The sequence below is a fragment of the Pipra filicauda genome, unplaced genomic scaffold (genome assembly GCF_003945595.2).
Source record: "Pipra filicauda isolate LSUMZ 115617 unplaced genomic scaffold, ASM394559v2 scaffold56_size3634133_pilon, whole genome shotgun sequence".
In the NCBI taxonomy this organism is placed as follows: Eukaryota; Metazoa; Chordata; class Aves; order Passeriformes; family Pipridae; genus Pipra; species Pipra filicauda.
This window is the reverse complement of record NW_024104720.1, coordinates 416,611-437,892: the sequence shown is the minus strand read 5'-3', so window position 1 is coordinate 437,892 and position 21,282 is coordinate 416,611. Positions and strand designations below refer to the sequence as shown.

At 39.5% G+C, this 21,282-nt stretch overlaps 2 protein-coding genes across 6 annotated transcripts in view; both read right to left on the bottom strand.

The window, feature by feature from the left end:
• The window catches only part of LOC113998157, a 30,917-nt gene extending 20,114 nt beyond the window's left edge, over window positions 1-10,803 (bottom strand). For 2 of the 5 annotated variants that reach the window (XM_027740605.2, XM_027740613.2), the window contains exons 1-3: window positions 10,556-10,803; window positions 9,519-9,587; window positions 3,642-3,675 (exon numbers count right to left, since the gene is read on the bottom strand). In XM_027740605.2, the coding sequence (XP_027596406.1) occupies window positions 3,642-3,675; window positions 9,519-9,587; window positions 10,556-10,630 (178 nt within the window). In that variant the 5' untranslated portion in view covers window positions 10,631-10,803. The other 3 variants (XM_039387520.1, XM_027740622.2, XM_039387519.1) reach the window with 3 other exon arrangements.
• An 8,316-nt stretch (window positions 10,804-19,119) lies between these two features.
• AHRR (aryl-hydrocarbon receptor repressor) overlaps window positions 19,120-21,282 on the bottom strand; it is an 86,105-nt gene continuing 83,942 nt past the window's right edge. The window contains exon 11 of the mRNA XM_027741052.2: window positions 19,120-20,775. Coding sequence (XP_027596853.1) covers window positions 19,656-20,775 — 1,120 coding nt within the window. The 3' untranslated portion in view covers window positions 19,120-19,655. The remainder of the gene's footprint in view (window positions 20,776-21,282) is intronic.

The window sequence follows — 21,282 nt, the reverse complement described above, 5'->3', positions numbered from 1 at the left end:
ATACTATGCCTTCTGCCTGAGCTGACTCATAGTAGTAAACCACTGGATTTTGCTATTGCCCAGCAAACATTTGCCTAACATGTATGTCGGCATCTCCCCATCATTTAATGCCTCTTGCTCAAAGCAAAAAGTTTTCCAAACTTCTCTATTTTGGCCAAGAGGTCCCAAGAAAAAAAACAATGTTTGGTCTCCTCCCCTTCTTATCCCTGAATACATGTGCAACTGCCTCAAAACAAGCTGAAAGAAGTATTTCATCTGTCTAATTATATCACTGTACAAAGGAATTACATGACTAAAATTCATACACTCAGCTGAGCTTTGATTTAACTCTCTTACTAAAGTCTTAGAACTTCAGCATCTTCCATTCCCCTATCTTCCATTAAGGTGCTCTCCTCTGAACTGCTGAAGAGCAGGCAAAAAAACCCCAACAAACCCAAACCAAAACAACTAAAAACTGCCCCAGACATCCAATTCTGTCATTATAACAAAAATGACTTGTTGATAGTTTTGCCATATGGAAATTCAGAAGGTATGCAGATGACTTTCTTACAGAAAGCGGTACTCCTCCAAAAACAAACACCTGGAAACATGGGCATTTCCTCACTTAAGTGACTTCAAAGCCAACATGATTGTACAGTAAAACAGGTTACATGCACTCACCACAGTTACTTTTGATGAGTTCAGAAAGGATACTGTACATGGCATGTCCCATTGGGAAACACTCAGAATCTAAATCATTTGTCTTTTTAAATTTTGGGTTACAAACGATAACAGCATTAGAACTGTTCTCCCTACTAACAAAGGAACTTCTTTTAATTCTGCAGCAAGGAAGAAAATGCAGATGTTGGTGTAAAACATTCTAAATATGTCAAACCTCATCCTCCGAAGCACCTGTTCATCTTTAGACCTTTAGTGGACATTTCAGATACTTGTCAGGTTTTGTTCCAAGTGATTTCTGAGAAAACTCACCCTTCACTTTCACAAAATCCAGACATTTTTTTTCCTGGCTCTTTGAACATGCTTTCACATTTCACTCTCACTGGAATATTTGATAAAATGAACATTAGAACAAGATTGCAGATCCAGCAGCAATAACAGGAGTATCTCATTAATTTATATCCTGAAATAATACTGGATTTATACTTTACACATGGCATCTAATTTAAGAATATCCATACTTTCTATGCTCATTCACAAAACTTTACTACTGAATTCCACAAATGCAGTAAAATTTTTGTCCATGCTCTACAACATAAATCTGTAAACTGTAGAAAAAGGCATCAGTTACATAAAATGAAAAAATAAAGGCCAAACAAATTTGTAATTTATTCTTTTATCTCAGTGACAGAGCACAATGAATTTCCTGGATCTGCTGGATCTCGAGGGAGAATTATTTCTATAACTGGTAATATATCCGTGGGAGAGTTTCAAGAAGTTCTGTAAAACTGACTGTATAATTCTGCATTAAAGTTCCCAAAATTAAATCTGAATTGCTATTGCTGAAAAACTTACTCAGGTGAAAAGCTTTTCTGCTTATAATAACACCCAATCCGTCACAACTAAAACATACAAATAGATTTCATAAGGCCAAATTGCAGTCTCTTTTGGACAAATAAACCCTACCAGTGGCTTGCAAATCAGCCTGCCACATCTTGGTCTTCAGTGAAGCAAAATGAAGTACTGGTAGAGTAGGATAAAGGAGACATCGATAGTATGAATAATTGTTTTGTATTAGAAGTAAAAGTTTCTGATTGCTTCAAAATGATTGCTGAGGAAGAAAACTTTCTGGATAAAAGCACACCTTGTAATGCTTCTGACATGTGGCACCCTGTGATGCTGGGACTCCTCCAGAAGTTAGAGCTAACTTGTTTACCAAAGGTTCACATCTAGATTCTTCACTTTAATAATCAGATATTTTAATTTCTCTCTTCTTGTTCTATAAGATACATCACAATTAAAAGATTCCAAGTCATGACATTTCCAAAGATACAGTGTTTGTAGCATGCACACATTCTTAACCCAAATTCTCCATGGGACACTGAGCTTGTACACACACGACTGTTTTCTAAAGACGTAGGTCTTTGCAACAGGCTCCTGCGTTCCACCATTCTTTTCATAGTTTTGCTGCCACACCTTCTGTCACCTTATTCAAGTCTCACTTTCTGTCCCATGCATCCTTTACATTACTCCTCCAAAACAGGATTTTATGATCTTGAAGAAAGAACCTCTTCAGTTAGTGAGTGATGAGTTAGTTTTAATGATCATTTTTCACAAGAAATTCAAAGAAATCTGTAGAAAGCGCCTTTAACTAAAAAGCCTTCCCATAGCCACACGGATATGTTCTTGTTGCTGAGGTACAAATGCAATTTTGGAGTGCTTGAATCCACTGGATCTTGAGAAGATCTATAAGTTTTCACAACTTATTCAAATTCTTTCAAGGAGTTCCATTATCAGTATTTCTAGAAAGAGAAGATCTGCAGATGGCAGTCATGTCTGCTGAGGCAAAACCTCATAATTGTTCACACACTTGAATGACATGTCTTGCACTAATTCTCTTATCAACACAAAACCATGAGAGCAGATAATGAAGTCCAGTTTCTTAGAAGGTTGCCTCTGACCAGTGCTTTTATAAATCTTTCGCGTGTGTTGATTCTTCAGGGTCCAGCAAGTGGTGAGCTCAACCTGCAGCACTTCCCTCAGTACAGGACTGACACCATCGCTCTCCTCTGTGCAGATGTGACTTTTCAGGCACTCTTGATTAACTTGGTTCAAAAAGACTGCAAGGTTCAAAAGATACTGGGGAACAGATGACAAAGCCGGAACGTAAGCCTTGTTTCTTGGGAGAACAGGCTAAGAAGATAAAGTAGAAGTGAAAGGCTTATTTCTTGTGATGACTGACTGTATAACCATTTTGGGTTTTAATCACCTCACTGGTTTGTATCAATATTCCCATATCTGCCTATGTACTCTGCTTCCCGTACATCACCATAAGTACCTTTACAACAGGATTTTCATTTCCACTGTGAGCTAGTTATATCCCACATTTTCAACTTTTCACCACAACTTTTATTTTCATTCACATACGACAGTCTGGATTCACATTCTCAGTTTCTGGGGGAAAAGACACCCCAACAACTGAATTCACCTTGAATACATCTTTGCTACTCCAAGTCCACTACAATAATGAGAGGCAGAACATTCCTGTGATGCAGCCAAGCAATTTCAGCACTGGTAGAGCTGCATCTGCAACGGTGCTGTGTTAGACTGCTGATTTAGCTTCTTAGCATACTGCCTGAAGCTTAGCAGTGAGCGTGTAAAGCTGACAGAAAAGTGGGAGGTGGTTTAGCCTGGGAAGGTGAGAAACGAAAATACTGACTACGCATCCCTCCACCACGCAGATATACAAACATTTACATGTGGAAAGGCATAATTAAGGTTTTGTGCTCTAAAATAATTCTTTGCTCCACAGTTTACTAGATAGAAAATCTCAGAAGAATGTTCAGCATATAAACAGAACCACAGTTACAGACACATGAATCTGGCAAATGCAAATACCTGAACTACTAAAACAGCAACAAACATTAAAATTCCCAAGAAATATCTGTCCTAGAAGGCTGGAAAGAAAAAAGTGTTATACTTACAACAGACAGTCTTGGATCTCAGGGCTTTCTCTTTCTTTAATTATGAAGACGCAAGTCATCCCAAAATAAAATAAGAAAAAGAAATTAATGTGTTGCACCATCTGAAGGAAAAACCCTGTACTTCCTGAGAAGCCTTCGCAGACCAATCACATTACAGGCCAAAGTTTCCATTGTCATATAGGAAAAATTAGAGCCTTTATGATTTTCTGCAAAAGCTGGAAGTACTGACAAAAGTGTACTTACAGTTAACACAAGTTTAATTTCAAGAAAGCCTTGTTACTTAATTAAGTTTTAAGAGATGATTATGGATTGAAACACAACATCTCAAAGATGCCAGGAAAACCTTGAGTTCTGCATGACTGCAGCTCCTAAGCTTTCAAAAGTTGTAGTTCCCACCAAAAAAAAAAAAAAAAAAAAAAAAAAGAAAACCTCTCCACAAAAGGGAAAACAAACTAACTAAAAGCAGCTCCTCCACCACTTTGAGTAGATTTGGCTAAACCTTAAGGCTAGCCAAATCTCATGAAAGATCATTCATATAATGAAGAACAGGAAAAGTGGCTTTTATCAGCTGAATCCAGAACAGACCACTTTCTGGCAGAATCTAAGGGAAAGAGGAACTTAAATTTCCATTTCAGAACATGGCTAAAACAATCCTGACTCATTTTGAGAACTTTTTGGCAAATAAACACAAACTTGACATTTACAAGAAAGAAACAATACGTATGATCGTTCCACTTGTAAAGCATCTCTCTGTCCAGAGCAGTCCATGGAGTTAAGTGCCATATTTTCAGAATTCAGTGGCATGGAAGAGATAATGCACATGGGTGTCACAATTCAACAGGAAGCAAGACTGACGTAGCAGTTAATTGTTTGAGAAGCCAAAACGCTGTCCTTCCATGGCAGTTAGGAAGTTACCTAAGTCCCAATATCGCCACAGATAGTGGATGGTTTTGTATAAGCTCAGAAGGATTTCATAAACTTAGAATACAGACACAACCTCCCTTGCAGTTATGCTGCTCCAAGTTTTTGTTACTTGCCATTCTGCAGTTCTACAACAAACAGCTGCTAATACCAAGTTTTTCAGACAAGTGCAGAAAACATTAGCAACTGTGAGCTGCTGCTCAAAAAGAATTTCCTTCTGACCCTTTTCAGACAATCAGCTTTGACTGCACTTTTGTTACTGCTAATATCAGAAATGGAGTTTCACCGCTGAAGCTAAGGGGTCCATTTTACTTGTGATCCCTTCTACATCAGGAATTAAGATTCTCACACATTAGGTAAACAACTTATTCTCTGTCCTGGGTCAAGTGTTGCAACAGCTGTTTTTGAGCTGAGACTATGAAAAGTTAGAGTAACTTTTAACAAAGTGTCTAACTTTGAGAAGCCAAAACTCAAAAACTACTGGTTTTAAGGGTTAAAACCTCCCACGTACACTGGGTTAATGTAGTTTTGTAGATACCTCAATACCTGTAAGGGGTATTGCATAAAGTAGTTTTCCACACAATCCAAGTTCACCAGTCATCTAACAGAACAGTTTCATGTGCATAGTTAAGTATTACATAAACATAATTTAGTTGTTCTTAAACATATACACTTCTGAAATACATCTGCTAGATGTCAGCAGCAAGTTTTGGTTGGTTGGTTGGTTTTCTGCATGGTTTGTTTATTTGTTTTTCTCAAAAGAAAAGCTCCACAATTTAAGTCTCTCTGGATCATAAAGATAGGCTGCAGAACATGACAGCATGCTTTTTGAGACCAAACATAAACAATGCGACAGCCAGGTAATTTTCCTCTAACTGAAACATAGCTATGTTAGCATTCCAAGTATCAACACAAAAATGCACGACTGAAATGCTTTTCCAGCATGGTTGATTTTAATGCCATAAGAAAGGGCAGAAAAGTTGGCTGTACATCAGGTATTTTCAACCACAGGTTCTGATGCACAGCAACCAAGGGTAAGAGGTAGAAGAAATTAGAACACTGAAATAGTGAAGACAGAGATTAACAGCTCTTGTTTCTAATGAGCTTGCAGAGTCTTGAATGCAGATTTTTCTCCTTTTGGGACATGGTAGGCATTTCTACCTATCTAACTTCAGATATGAAGGGAGGGCAAGGAACCTTGAATCTTTGACAGAACCAGAAACAATCTTCATCTATGCTCCAAATACAGTTCACAGAAGAGGCAACACTTCTGCTGGTGCCATACCTGCAAAGGGCCATTCAAAAGACATGCAAAAAAAGACATTCCACTCCAGGATTTCCCTTCCAGCAAACTGAGCAATAAAGCTAATGCATATTTACAAAACTAGATTAAAATATATCACATACCACCATATCTCAGGTATATGCAGGTATATTTTATTTGGGGACTGTTCCCTCAAAAGGCCTAGACTTTTACTCAGCTGTCCAAAAAAAAAAAAAAAGGCCAACCAAACTCACCTTTCATGCAGTGTATCCCCCATTACTCTCACAGGCTTGGTTCAACGAAAAGCATTAGTAAGCTTAGTTGTTTTCTAAATATTTTACCATAATGGCTAGAAGTAACATGCAACTGTTTTTCAAAGTATATAATACAAGCCAATTCCAGTTTCCAGAGCCAAGAATTATACACACGTGTATGAATGATATTTTGGCTAAGTCACTTTCCACAACTCCCTGTCCCATCAATACCTGTTCAGCAACAAAACCACAAAACCCACCATTAAGCAACTATACAGAGGTCACATGGCACTCAGTGCACAAAATACACACAGCCTTGTACTGTGATCACCTCAGCCCCTCAAATCTTTTGTCCAGCAGCACTTTTTAAACGGGTTTGGCCTCATGAACTATCAGCAATAGAAAGAAATTAGATGTGTATTCTTATTACTCCAGCTCCAGTTGAAGGATATGGTAACCATCACAGTCATGAACACTGAAGTCAGTGAGGAATACAAACTCTTGGCACAACAAAGAATCAACTCTCAGGGACAGAAACTAAATGAACTCTAAAGAGGTACACTATGTAGAATTAAAATCTTAGCTAATATTCTGTAAATTAAGCATTCAAAGAAAGTCATTGTGCTGACTAGTGATTTGCTTGATATATTTTTAAATTACTTCTATTTGCAGTATGTCACCCAGCCTATTTCTACCCCCTGAAATGAATCACACATCAACCCAAAGAGTTACAAAGCACTGAGTCTGCAAATATACAAATGCAAATACAAATTAAACAACTCAGGACTCACTTTCTTGTAAGAATGTCCACTCGGATTAACACACAAAATTATTTGCCTCCAACACAGAGGAATTTGATGAGGCTTTAGGTATAGGCTAATTCTCTTTTAGTTGGGGAAGTAACAAAATATTCTGGATAAAACTTCCATCCAAATTAAAAAATCTCAGCAGTCTGCCTAAGCAACCAGGAAGAGGCAGGTATATTTACGTTTTGCCCTCCAGCAGTAAATTATTTAGGCACTGTCAGTTTAAACAGCCAGACCAAGTCAGTACAGGAAAAACATCCTAACAATCTCCAACTCATCCAAAGCAATCTTTCTGGAGTCCAAGGAGTACAGCACACTGCAATCAGACTTCCTCAATACAATTAAGAATTTGACTTAATTATTTCCTTATACATAGGTCACTATTACAATTCTGCCTAGTTTTATGGAAGCAATGCATTCAGTACAATTTACCTAAGAAGTATTCTTAGATGTTTGCAAAGTGACCTCCTCTAAAGAAATTATGCATTCTAATGTTAATGCTTAGGAGTCAGTGGTACTGATACTCAGGAGAAAAAACAATCAACATATAGAGATGAAAAAAAGGTATGCAGAAATAATTTAGGTACCTATTCAAAGTCCCAAAAAAAAAAAAAAAGAGAGATAGAATAGCCATGTACACAAAGTCAACAGAAGTATTACTACAATTGTTTCAGACAACCTTTGTAGACAACCTTTACTACCACAGCTACTCAAAATAACACATTTTACTTTGAATAGCTATGGAAATGTAGGCCAATGAAATGAAAATCATTTCACAATGTAGCACGTGTTTACATTTGTTTCTTGACATTTTCCCAGTGACTGTCCTTTTGATGGAGTCCTTTTTCCTGTATTTTTGTAACACCTCCTGGTGGAGGGCAAGCACAAAGCACCTTTAACAATGCTATTTTAAAAACAAATAGGTAACTGATAGGAAAAAAGTAATTTGACTAAAGTTATAAAAAATGGCTGGGGGGTTGGCCAGGCCAGTATTGTGATTTAGGTAAAGAACTACTACCTTCTCTTCATTTTGTTAAGTTGTCATAGACCATCCTATGGTATTAGTTTGAAGAGGAATGCCTCTAGCCAGGAACAAACTGAGAGGTCTTCACTATCAACACCTACACTGTATCAAAAAGGAACGTAAGCTCAGGGCTTTCATGGTTCCTTCAAACCTAGTGACACAAAAACTTGAAAGAACTCCATGAGTTCTGATCTTTTCCCACCAAAACATCCAATAGATTTAATAGTTTAAAGTAAGATAACTGAAAAGAATGATGAGGCAATCTTGGAGCAGCCACATGACTTACAGGATTCCACACACCAGGACTAACATTTATCATCTAACACGCACCCAGTTTTTCAACCTGCCCAGTTCTTGTTCCCTATCGGTTTGCAGGCCTTCCTTGACACAAGAAAGTTTGACAGATGTTGCCTAGCACACACCAATTTCCAAAAGTGAAACAGAAGGAAAACTATGTGCACATTTTCTAAGAAAATAACCACTACTTTTTCTACTTTAAAAGGGAAAAACAGCAATAATTGGATTGCTATGAAACTTAGCTGAGGAAAAAAAAAGAAACAACCACAAAACCAAAGGAATTCCTTGCATCAGTAGGGACGTTTGGCAGGACATGAAAAGTCTACAAGGGAACAAGAAGTCTCAATCCTGGGAGGAAAAAAGCATTTTGAGAAAGTAGAGCCACTGACTCAAATAAGAATCAACACTACTAAAGTGACCAGCAAGCAGACAACAAAATATTATTAATCTGTCTTGAAAGCAAAGAGGCGGGGAGACGTCCCTCATCTTCAACAAAAAAAGGGGCCTACAAACACTTGAGAAAGGCAGTATTGCAGTTAGTCTTTAATGTTCCAGGAAGAACAACGTGTCATTAAGAAAATGTCAGAGCAGGCACTACAGTGCCACAACAATACAAACAATCTGCTGAGATCGGAGTACAGACAACTACATCTCACCTTTATAGACTGAGAATGTGGTGGAATTTTAAATAGAAGACAATCATCAGCCAATCAACAGTCAGAGGTTCAGCCAAACAACATTTGTAAAAGCCTCATCTCTAAATAAATCCTCTCAGAACGTTGTCTAATAATTTAATGCCTTTACTTGTTTTGTGCTTAAACCAGGGAGCTGTTATTGAGATGCCTCAAAAAAAACCAGAACTGTCAGTCTTGTTAGTTGAATCTATGTAACCTCTCCAGGAAATCAGAACTGATGTTAATATCAAAGCAATAAGTAAGCCAGTTTCCAGTTTTGTTCACAGTACAGGTGAGCTATGTAGACTTGCAAAACAGAACAGTCCCTTTACCAACTGTATCCAAAATCAGAAGGTTACATTCTTTCACCATTTGTGGCTCCCTATGTAATTCAAATGTTAATTCACAATTAGCACACATTTACCTTGAGGTATGGCTGATGTTTCAAGTTACATGCTGTACAAAGTACAGTTGTGAGAGTTCCACCTCCTCATCTTTTTCTTGGGATATTTCAAGCAAATTGCTGTTACAGATCTATCAATAAGTTAAATAAGCACTTGAAGCCGTGTGAAATCAAGAACTGAGTCCCAGATTTATGATTAAATTTGCATATACATCTAATATGGAAAAAGTTTACCTTTCTGTGCTTTGCACCACGATAGTGTGACTGAAGACTTATAGAACTCACACAAGAAACTTTACAAACCTAAAAGAGATAAATGAAAGCACATCGTCAGTTATGCTACAGATATTCTGCAGCTGGTGTCAAATAAGAACTCGAAATACACCCGTTCCTACCGTGTAATTCTCAAGGTCTTCTCTGGCTTAACAGTACACTTTGCATGACATTTAAAAGAGCAGCATACCACTAAAATGACCAGAAATAGTACCCAAACCTGTTCAAATGATGCTTAAATACATGTTTAAATAAATCAGGTGTTAAGAAGTTTTTAAGAGCTTCCCCCTTCTCTCCTACCACTCTTAGTTTTCTAAACTTCTTCAGGGTAGAAAGCCAGCAAAAAGGGATGACCATATAGTGACTAGAAAGGAACAGAGGCAAAATTATGCCCTAGAATAACTGCAACTCCGTTCACTGTTACATCAAAGCCATCAGAGGAACAATGGAGGAAGATATCTGCATTTCATTAAGATCCACAGACACACACCATTGCAATAATTAACGGAAAACATTACAGATGTACAAATATTTCGTATTATCTTTAGCTTTAAAAAAAGGGAAAGACTAATGCATGCTAATATTGTCTACTCTCTTGACATACTGTTGCAGAACTTGAACGCGCCAGAAAAATATTCAGTGCTAGAACAATAATAGGACATTGACAAATTTAGCACGTTGCAGCCTTTAAAGACAAACGGGCCCCTGCAGCCACCTATGAGAAACACTGACCAGAGACTGGAAAGGCTACAATTAAGAACCATCACACCGCACCCCTGATGGCTCAAGAACAGCCTGAATTCACCGAACCCTGAGGCAAGCAGCTCTCCTAGAGACCGACCACATTATTCTCCTCTCACATTACAGCTCCCCTCGCTCACAGGTCTCCCACACCACAGCTGGGTCATGTCGGAGAGCGCAGTCTCCGGTACCCGCACACCTCGCAATGCCCGCACTCGAGCACCCGCCCTCAAAAGCCACCAAAGAAACGCACTCACTTCGCAATAAAACACTTTTCTTTCAAATTTCGCTTTGCCGTCTTCTGCCTTAACCTCCTCAGCCACGGCGCTCATCCTGCACAGCCGGGGCGGGGAACTAACAAACCAACAACTCCAATTCTTGTTCGCACGGTGCTTGCCAGTGATCAGTTGGGGGCAGGGGACGCGCGTCGGGCGGATGAACTGGGTTATTATTCGATCATTTAGGCGTTATCCTGGTATTTCAGGTCCAAACCACATCTCTCGCCGCCGGGACCGCTTTCCGGCGGCTCGCGCCCGCTTCCGTCACTTCCGCCACTGCCGCAGCCACGTCCCAGGAGAGCGGCCATTGGCGGGCGGTGGCGAGCGCCTCAGCCAATGGGGAGCGCGCCCTAGGGACGTCTGCCCTCCGTCTGTGTGTCCGTCTGTCCGCTCCAGGAGCCCCCTGGCGGGCCGGGGGCGGGCAGCGCCATAACGGGCTGAGAGAGGATTCTGGGGCCAGCTGAGGCAGGGATGGAGGCTGGGGCCAAGCCAGGGTGGATGCTGGGACCAGTTTAGGTCTGAGTGGGTACTGGTACCAGTTTAGGATGGATACCGGGACCAGTTCAGGATGGATACTGGGACCAGTTCAGGCCAGGGTGGGCGCTGGGACCAGTTTAGGATTGATATTGGGACCAGCTTAGGACAGAGTGAGTGCTGGGAGCAGCTTAGCATGGGTACTGGGACCAGTTCAGGAGGGGAGCTGGGAGGATTTCAAGGGGAAGATGCTGGAGGGGGATACTGGGACCTTTTCAGCCCAGAGTGAGTGCCAGGACCAGTCTAGGCTGGATACTGGGACCAGTTCAGGCAAAGAGTGAGTACTGGGACCAGTTCAGGGTGGATACCGGGACCAGGTCAGGCCAGGGTGAACGCTGGCACCAGTGTAAGGTGGATACTGAGTCCAGTTCAGGCTGGGGAGCAGGTACTGGGACCAATCCAGAGCAGATACTGGGAGGGGCTCAGGGTGGGCAGGTGCTGGAACCAGTCCAGAGGGGATATTGGGAACCAGCTGAGGTTGGGAGCTGACACCAGTCCCAGGGTGGGGGAGTGCTGGGCCCAGTGGGGGAAGGTTTCTGGGCCCAGTGTGGGGAAGGGGCAGGAAACACACATGGCAGCGGCTTTAATTTAAATGCAAATATTTTATTTTAAAATGTCTCAGCTTTACACTTCTGGCTGGTAATAAACGTAAAATATAATTTAAGAAGTATGCTTGAAAGTTCCTTCTAAAAGCAGGCTGAGGAGACAGTACAAAACACAACAGAAAAGTGCTCCAGGTTCAAACAACATGCCAAAACATCAGATCCACAGCTCACTGCCTGGTTTTATTTAGCCATAAATATATTTTATAGGTATGTTAGTGATACACCGTGACACCCATGATACTCATATACACGAAGCAGCACAGCTGGTGGTGGTCATTGGGTTACAGGTTACTCAAGGCGATCCCACAGGATTCCCTGGGGTGGCTTCCCTTGGGCTGGGGGGAGGCTGTGCCTGCCCTGCCGCTGGGCTGCCAGAATGCTTCACCTCTCCAAGTGGGTAATGTGCACGCCCCAGTCGTGTGCCCCAAAGCAGGCATCGCCTGCCTCATGTAGCACGTTTACCAGTAGTGCTGGGGTAGTCGTGGTGTTCCATCCAGAAATACACTCTCCCCAAAAAAAAGATTTGGGGGAATCATGGAATGCCAAATAAGCCAAAACTGTTGGTAGAACTCCATACACCTGTTTGTTAATCATAGAACCATAGAATGGTTTGGGCTGGAAGGGATTTTAAAGATCATCCAGTTCCAACGCCTTTGCTGTGGACAGGGACACCTTCCACTAGACCAGGTTGCTCAGAATTAGTCTTGTTCTCCACTGTATTCCTTCAGGAGAAGCAGGAATGACACTTCTAATACAGTATTATTCATGAAGTTTGATGGCAGATTATACCGCTTAGTGATGATATTATTGGTACTCATATTTTCCACGGGCATTTCTGTAGCAGTCAGAGTCTTTTACATGGAGTCACATTAAAATGCTTGATCACTATTTGTGGTTCTAATAGCAAAATCTAAAATGGACTAATTGAAGACACTGCATTGTACATGTCATGTAATGCTTCCATGCCTTTCTTTATTAAAAAAAAATTACAAATTAGAAGTGCAATTGCACAGTGAAAGAATACACGTGTAGAAAAAAAAATGAGAGAAGCAAAAAGGAGGAAATAGGTTCCTTGATTTTTTGGAAGAGATACCATGTCTAAAGAAAAAAGGATTTAGCTGCATATATATATATATACTTGCAGAACTAAACTGTTGGTGGTAGGTCAGAGTTTCTTGACAGTACAGCCTCCTGAAGAAAGTTTCACCAGCAAAGTGACCTTTTTGTGCTTTAGGAGTACAACTATAGTTAGTGAGTACCTCTGTCTTAACAATGAGGGCAGGGAGAAATAGGGGATTGCACTTGTGCTTAACACTGTTCTTTTGGCAAAACTTTTGAAGTATGCCTAAAGTGGAAATAAAGCTACAGACACAGAAAACAGAAAGGGTGGAGACCAAAATGTACCATCCTATATAATTAAAAAGGTGGAAAAGGTAGAGGAAGTAAAAGGAACTACCTTTAAGCAAAAAAGTGTTCTTTGGTTTTGTTAGGAAGGAGTTTAGGAGGGAAGAGGTGTAAGGAAGGACCCTTTAAGAAGAGGGAAGTTTGTTGACCATATAGAGGAAGAATCTTCTATAAGATAAGAGTAGAAACAAAACTGAATACTGTTACTGAATTGAGATAACTTTTGCCTTTTTGAAGTTCATTCTTAGATAGGCAAAATCAAAAAAAAAAACAAAAAAATTTTATTTACACACAGCAGTTGATGCTTGCCTTTCCTTATTTCACATCTTAAATGAACAAAGGAAGGATACATATGGTCCAAAAGTTAAAAAAAAAAAGAAAGAAAGAAGAAAAAGATTCAGAAGGGAGAGTTGACACTCTCCTGTGGTGCAAAATGAGGAGCTCTACACCAGAACTTCACCTGACTTTTTTTAACATAGCCTTTTAATTAGTTAAATACAATCACTAAAACTAGCTAAGCAGCTGATGTTCTTTCTCTTGCCTTCTATCACATCTTCGTATTAGTCACTGGAATACCATAATTCTACCAGTAAAAATGTGAAACTGGAGCTGTCTCTGGAGCCCTGTTGCATGAAGGAAATCCTGAAAAACTTCAGACTGCACAGTTGGAGCATCAGCTTCGCAATTACCAGCAGCAAGAGAGTTAATGCACACATTGGATTTGCCAGAGTTTGGAAGACTAACCCCAGGAAAAGAACAGAAGTGCTTCATGTCTCCTAGAATGATGTTTTCAGTCTGATTGAGAAATGCAACTTAACATTGAATTGCCTCAATCCTTTTTTTCAAAAAAATATTTTTAGCCTGAAAATTATAACAGTTACAAAATCAGTTCTACAGAAAAAAAAATAAGGACATGATTTCAGACAACAGTTTTTAACTGTGTGTGAAGAATTAATGCTGTGGTCACAGAATGATTACACCTTGATGACAATATATAGCAATCATGGTGATCTTTTCTCTCCCCAAAATTGCTCTTAATTATTTTTTGACTTTCCCTTCAAACATCCACTCAAAGAAAGTTTTTACCTAAGCACAAGCAAGTGCTTGGATCTCCATATGTTTGGGGTTTTTTTAAAAAAAAGTATTTTGTGGGTTTAGTGTATTTTCCAGCCTGTCGCTTATGACTTTCTTCAGAGGTGTTTCTGATAGCATTATAGGGAAATGTATTCCTTATGACAAAAACATATGCCACATGTCATTGAAACATGACAAAGGTGTATTTGTCAGGGTGGTAGTGTCTATGGACATAAGCTACCAGGTGCAGCCCTTTTGTATGAATCTCCTTCAGATAGATAAAAGCCTTGTGACTAAATCCTGAGCATGGCCACCAGCACTATCTCTTGCTCACTGTGTGTTACAAACGCCTGTTTCAATTGTGACACGTGATTTCACACAGGACTTTGCAAGATTTAAAAGAGGACAAGAAACTCCATGTAGAGAATCTGCTGTTCTTATGAGAAATTTTCTAAAATCTAGTTTAGGTGTAGGGATTTTGTCTCAGTATGATCAGAAAGGTATTTCCATTTTTAATGTTTACACTAAGAGAGTAGAGAGAAAGAGAGGAAAAGAGCAGAAAGAGAAGGAAAGAAAAATAGAACAACGGTTCTATACCCCTGTCATTCTGAGTTTGTTTTTTTAGTTACATGACACTCTAATGAAAGAAAATTATTATGTTAACATTTTTTACCACTACCTAAGGCAATATATGTATCCATAGGTAGGGGAAATGGTGTCTTTTAACTATTTCAATTAAAATGTCACAACTTGTTCTGACAAAATAATGGCTTCTCTGAAAAAACTACTGTGGCTGAGGCTGTCCTATTTAAATTCCAATATGGCTTCAATGTAAAGAGCAGCAGAAGCTGATCTTATCCCACAGAATATTCCTTGCCTCAGGCTTGTTGCCTCTCAAGTATTTTAAGCACTAGGAATTTCTGGAAGAATTGCACATGCCCTGTCGATCTCAATACTATATCAAAGGATGAGCACCTAAAGTCTTACTGAACTTGCTAATGCTCAAATGTCAGACTTCCCTATATCATCCAGAGCAGACTCAGTTCTAATAATTTTAAGAATACATCACTGTGTTCTAGTAAAGTGTGGTTAAATCATAGAGATGTACTTTGCATTACCATGCTACAATCAAGGAGTAGGAAGTTAAGTCTTTCCTACAGAGAATTTAGCTACAGTCCCTTAATCTTTCATTTCCCAAGTTAAATCTCCAAGCTGAGGACAACTGAAACAAGTTTACCACTTGCACAGTGCTGCTCTCAGTCAGATTTTTTGAAACAAAGCTTACTTAGGTGTCCAAAGGCTCTAAACTGAATATAAATTACTTATTGTGTTATCTACAGTGGAGGTCTGCCACAGTTTCAGTCACTGGTGTAACTGCAGGAAAATTCACTCTTTTTTCTGTACAAGTTTACCCGTATGTCAAATCATGTCGTTTTTCAGTAAAAATAGTGGCTTTCAATGGTGTTGGACTAGTATTTTTATGATGCTCAGCAGCTGGCAGCTGAAATCAGGCCACATTCTCAGTAAAGTCAAGACCTTGATCAGCAGCTGTAGCACTGATAATAGTCTCTGCTACCTGTGGACCAAGTAACGTCTCAGGGAGAAACACCTTCTCCCAGCTTTTAGAACTGCTTTTCTTCCACACCCAAAAATATCCTCCCCAAAGATCAGAGAATTCATTCTGTCTCACTCTCTGGAGAATTTATGGCTGAAGAAGTTTGAATTCTGTTATCTGTCAGGCATTTCTTTCAGCCTGAATGCTCCAAGTTCCTATTAGGTAACCATTTGACTAGGCATTTCTTCTACAAGAATATTTTTTTATTGTTGCTACAATAAATATATTGGGAGGCTCCTGAAACAGACCTTAGGGCTGCGCTTGAGAGATAAAACACCAGTTCATTAAGAATATAATCTAAATACAAGTGATCGAAAACATCTGAAACACCACTTCTCAGTGCTAGTTTTTAAACTAATACCAAAGCGACAACAACCACTAAGAAAATGAAACCATTTTAAAGAACTGCTGTGTCTTCCATGCTATTTACTGGTCGGTGTCAGGGGGTCATTAATGTCTGCATACAAAAAGGTTTTATAAGATTAAATCAGTGGCAATTTAACAGGGTACAAGGTACAATGCCATGTGAGATTTCAGTCCAGACTCAATCCAGGGCAGATGTCATGGGGAGAGGATGAAGGAATAACATCTGTGCCTATAACACAAATAGGAAGAGATCCTTTTTATGTGGTAATTTCCTCTATTCTTCCCAAGAACTTAGAAAGAACTGATCTTTGTTTACTATCAACAGTGGTTAACAATTGTCCAAAAAGTGGATAAACTGCTGATTTCTTGATAAGCCCAGTTCTTGGGAAATTGCAGCACTGCATGTGTGATAACTTAGACTAGGAAGAATTCCACTGATACCACTTTTTTTTCATGTGAGACCTGAAATAACAACTCTGCCACAAATTAAGTGGGCTAAATACAAATGCGATGTGCAGGATAAGTGAGTTTTTCTTGGATTCAGACTTTACGGAATTATAAGGAAACAAACCTGACTTTATGGAATTATAAGGAGACAAACCCAACTGCATTTACACATCGGGGAGTCAGAATGTGATATCTCACTTTTGAGTCACACATTCATCCTTCCTCCTAAACGGCCATTACATCTCTTGTATCAGATTAGATTGCCTTACATGCAGAAGCTTCATCTACGTCTGTAATATCAATCAAGATGTGTAAAATGTATCTAGGCTTGTTGGAAATACGAGAAAAATAATTCTAACTGAAATAAGCCAGGAATGCCCTAGAGTAGACAGAGTTATGTCAACAAAAAAAGCATTTATTCTGTAACAGGGAGAATTTTAGAGAACGTTTGTTGTTAGTATAAATTGCTTCTGTACAGAAGAGAGAAATCTGGCTGGTATATTTCTCCCACTGTCATCACGCCGGGGAATATTTCTAAGCAGAGACAAGTAATTCAGTGGCACAGTTCTCTACAGAATTGCATCTGGTGTAACCACTCCCATCATGCAAAATGGTGCCAGCATGTCCAGATGAAGGTAATAGTGTTCTACAGCCATGTTTCATCAATGCAAATGACGAGAGAAGGTTCAAGGTAGTGTGAAACGAAGCCCAGGTAGTCTCATTCAGGAGGGTGTGACAGTGATTCCACATGTGGAATTAAATGAGCAGCTTTTCAGCGGTCATGCAGAAGTGTCCTCCACTTGCCCCCAGTCATCTATTCCCACACTACCCTGTCTCCCCATTATCTCATTTCTGCCAGACAGCTGCATAAGGAGCTGGACTGGGGAATATTACATGGTTCATGGCACAACCCTACCAGCAGCTATGAGACCACAGCAGAGTGTCTGGCACCAGGACATAAGCAGTGCCACTGCTGCATGCCAAGCAAAGGACTATGAGAGCAACTCCGAGAGTCTAAAAGAACAGATGGTCATAATTACGTAGATAGTGAATCAATGAGGCAGAGGTTGTGCAGCAATGTTGATTTATGGCAGTCTCACTCTTCATTAGTAACCAGTTTTCTCCCCCACAGGTACTTTTGCAATTTGGCTTGGGTTTCTGTGATGTGAACAGTGATGCACTGGAGTGGTGTAAATTCCACCACTGCAGTCCAGCTTCAGAATGGGTTCTGATGTTACATTGCACCCACTGGTGGGAGTACTAAGGCAAGGATCAAGTCTGTCTCAAATAAGAGGCAGCACATAGCCAATAGGGAACTGATTTACCTCCAACACAAAAAAGCTAATATTCTCATGGCTTGGATATGGTCAGCTGGACTATGACAGATTTAACTTGAGCTACAATAAGATGTTGTTGCCCTCTTTACTGTCCAGTCTTGCTTTCTGCTAGGAATACTGCCTTGTGCAGGACAGTCATCAGGAAGTTCCACTTCAGTGCAAAGTGAAGCATTTCTGATCAAACTGTTCATAAGCACTTAGCTTACATGCAGAGAATATGTATCTTTATATATGCCAACTCTAAAGTACAGGCAGTAATTTCTATCAGAAAAGACAGATAGTCTTGGGGAAGAGCAGCCTCCTGGGTGCAGAACCATCGCACTACCTGAAGACTACACTTATACCACATATTTATAGCATTTTGGAGAGTTTTATGCCACTCTTCTGGCCACACCCTTAGTGACTAATAGATATAGAAATGAAGACATTATAATTATTTATAACACTTTGAAAAAGAAAACATTCATTATAGGGCTTCTTTCAAAAAGCACATATACATGTAAGTATTTTTTAAATGATGTAGTCTTTATACAGGTGAAGTTGATATAAAGTTGAAATAGTGCAATTTTAAAACAAAAGTTAGTGCAGGAGTCAAACTACGACAACAACAACAAACCCCAAAATATAAGTTGTAGATTTTTTTTTTTGTTTTGGAAATACATTACTACATGGGTTCAAAGAAAAGTATACACTGTTTTCAAAAGCACTAAAGTGCACCAAAGTGCTTTTGAAAGGTATACATCCACCAGTTAGCCCTCAGTGAGATTAAGATTTTCTTTTGGGATTGAAACTAGGATGCTTTTGAAAATAATCTTAGTATGGGATTCAGTTTTGATGTAGATGATGTCTAACAAACTGCTACCAGTTGAATAGATACTATCAAATAAAAAAGTGCATTTCCTTTGTTAATTTTACAAGTAAAAACAAGGGAAACAGTTGGAGAAATACTTTGTTTTCAAGTACATTTAACAACATTTTGTAACTCATTTAAAGAAGTGGATTACATCCCATTGTTCAGTTTTTCAGATAGCAACGTGAAAGTCTGATTACTTTAAAATGGAAAAATATGGATTCTAAAACATTAATATTATCAAGAAAACTCAGTAATAACTTCAGTTTGAAAAAAAATAATTTCTAATGTATTTTATGAAAGTCAGTTTTTTTAATACGGTCCTTTGTTGGGAAGCCCTTGCCATCAATTCAGTGTTGAGATGAAGAAGTAGCTGATCTTTCTTATTAGAGTAGAAAAAAACATTAAAAAGCAAAAGCTCCTAAGCTAAACTGGCCACACTGAAGACCATAAACATCTTTGATTTGCACAGAGGCATCACATCAGCTTGAGAAAAACAAACAGGACAAAAGCAGAAAACAGAAATTTCTAGACCTTCGTAATGCACTGTAGACAAGAGAGGAAAGATGATAAAGACAAATTATCAGATATATCTGTGCAGCAAGTAATGATTATTTTTCTCTGCCTGAGGTTTTGTCTTTCTTTTCTCTTTCCAAAGATCACTAAGAGAAGGGCGGTAGCAGGGGTAGGATGTGTGTATCTGTGTCTGTTTTTCTCACACACAGGTGCACACACACTTTCAAAAATCTTTCCATTGGCTTTTAATTTTAGTAACTCTTAACCCAACTGGAAGAGAATCTACAACTTCTTGCTTTTAACATTATAAATATTTCAAATGTTATAAAATCTATTGCAAAAATGTACATTCAGTGGTTTTATGAGGCACAGGACCTGCTAATGTATTTTCAGGGAAGCTCACATGTACTCTGTTCTGTCCACTGTTGGACAACGGTGGAGAATCCAGGGGCTCACGCTTGATTGCTTGAACCAAGCAAGGGTTTTTAAATTCACACGGCATTTTGAACACCTCATTATTCTGCTCTTTCTCCTCCCCTGGGCTGGGGCTGTAGAAATGGCCATAGCAAGCTGCGTGTGGCAAGTCGGGCATGCTTTCCAGACACATGGAGGAGTTCTGAGGGCAAAATGGGGCCACCTCCTTGTTACGTGAACCCTTGCAAGATCTGTTCAAGTTTAGGTTGTTTGGATGATTTGCTACGATGCATTGCCAGTTGTGTGGCGTGTAAAGGCAGTGCCTTGGCTTCTGACAAGGCAAGGCTGGCTCACAGAGGTCCGGTTCCATTTTGAGGTGCACTCTACTGGGGTAGCTATATGCCTGCTTTCTCACCGAGCCATTCTCGTCCAGCCACGCTCGGTTTTGCGACATCAGGTAGTTATCAGCAATGTTTTCAGAATCAGAGTCATATTCCATTTTGATAGGCATCTCCAAGGGAACGGCTGTGTCATAGAGAGACTCTGAGGATATTAATGGTCTCTGCAGTTTCAGATGGTCTGTCACATAGTTCTCTGCACAACGCTGCTGGACACCCGAGTAAGATGGGCTGTTTTCTACACTTCCCCAGTGGGAAGGACAAGTTGATGCCAAATTTAAGAAATTTTGGTCTCTGTTGTAGAATGATCCAGCTCTCCTGTTTGAACACGTGTTCATTCGCTGGTTCATAGAACAAGAGCTAGAGTTTCTTAAATTCCAGCTGCTGTTTGTGGTGCAGTTGTTTTGAATGCCTAAAACTGAAGTGTTAGAACTGAGAGGTTCCTCTTGCATAAAACACTCACCGTTAGCATGAGGTTCAAACTTCACTTTTACATTATCTTGTTCATTTTTTACTGCTGTCCAGTTAAGATGCTTCCACTGGCCCAGAGTTTCAATGGCACTGTTACGGGAAAGACCCTCCAGGTTTCCTTTCAAACTGGCAAAACCACTTAATATCTTCAGTTGTTCGTCTTCTTCCCTTTCAATAACAGTAGAAAAAAAAATCCAGTCAGTCAGAGGTTTCAAAACTGTTGTTTTCTGGGATACAAACAGAGTGGCTTAACGTATGTGACAAGCAGTATTTTGTCCTCCATATGGGACTTGCACACTCTTGTCCATATAACCTTTGCATTTGCTCCAGAGTAAAAAAGAATGTCCCTGAATCTGAGCATCAGTGTGTGTGCACAACTACCTTTCTGTGGCACTGTTTCATTTAAATTCTGTCACACATTCTTTCTTCCACTTCAGATGCACAGTTCACAAAGACCTTAAATATTGTAGTGGCATACGATAATTACCTTACACTTCTGTTCTTCCCTTAAAATGTATCTAAATAATATTTGTGCGTAGAACATTCTAGAGATAAAATAGAACTAGCATCTTAAATGAGATGTATTTTGTTAACAAAGAACTGTTTGGACACATAAGAACTCTCTGATCCAAGTGATTTGAGGGAAAAGCATGGGGATCTTATATTTTGAGAATG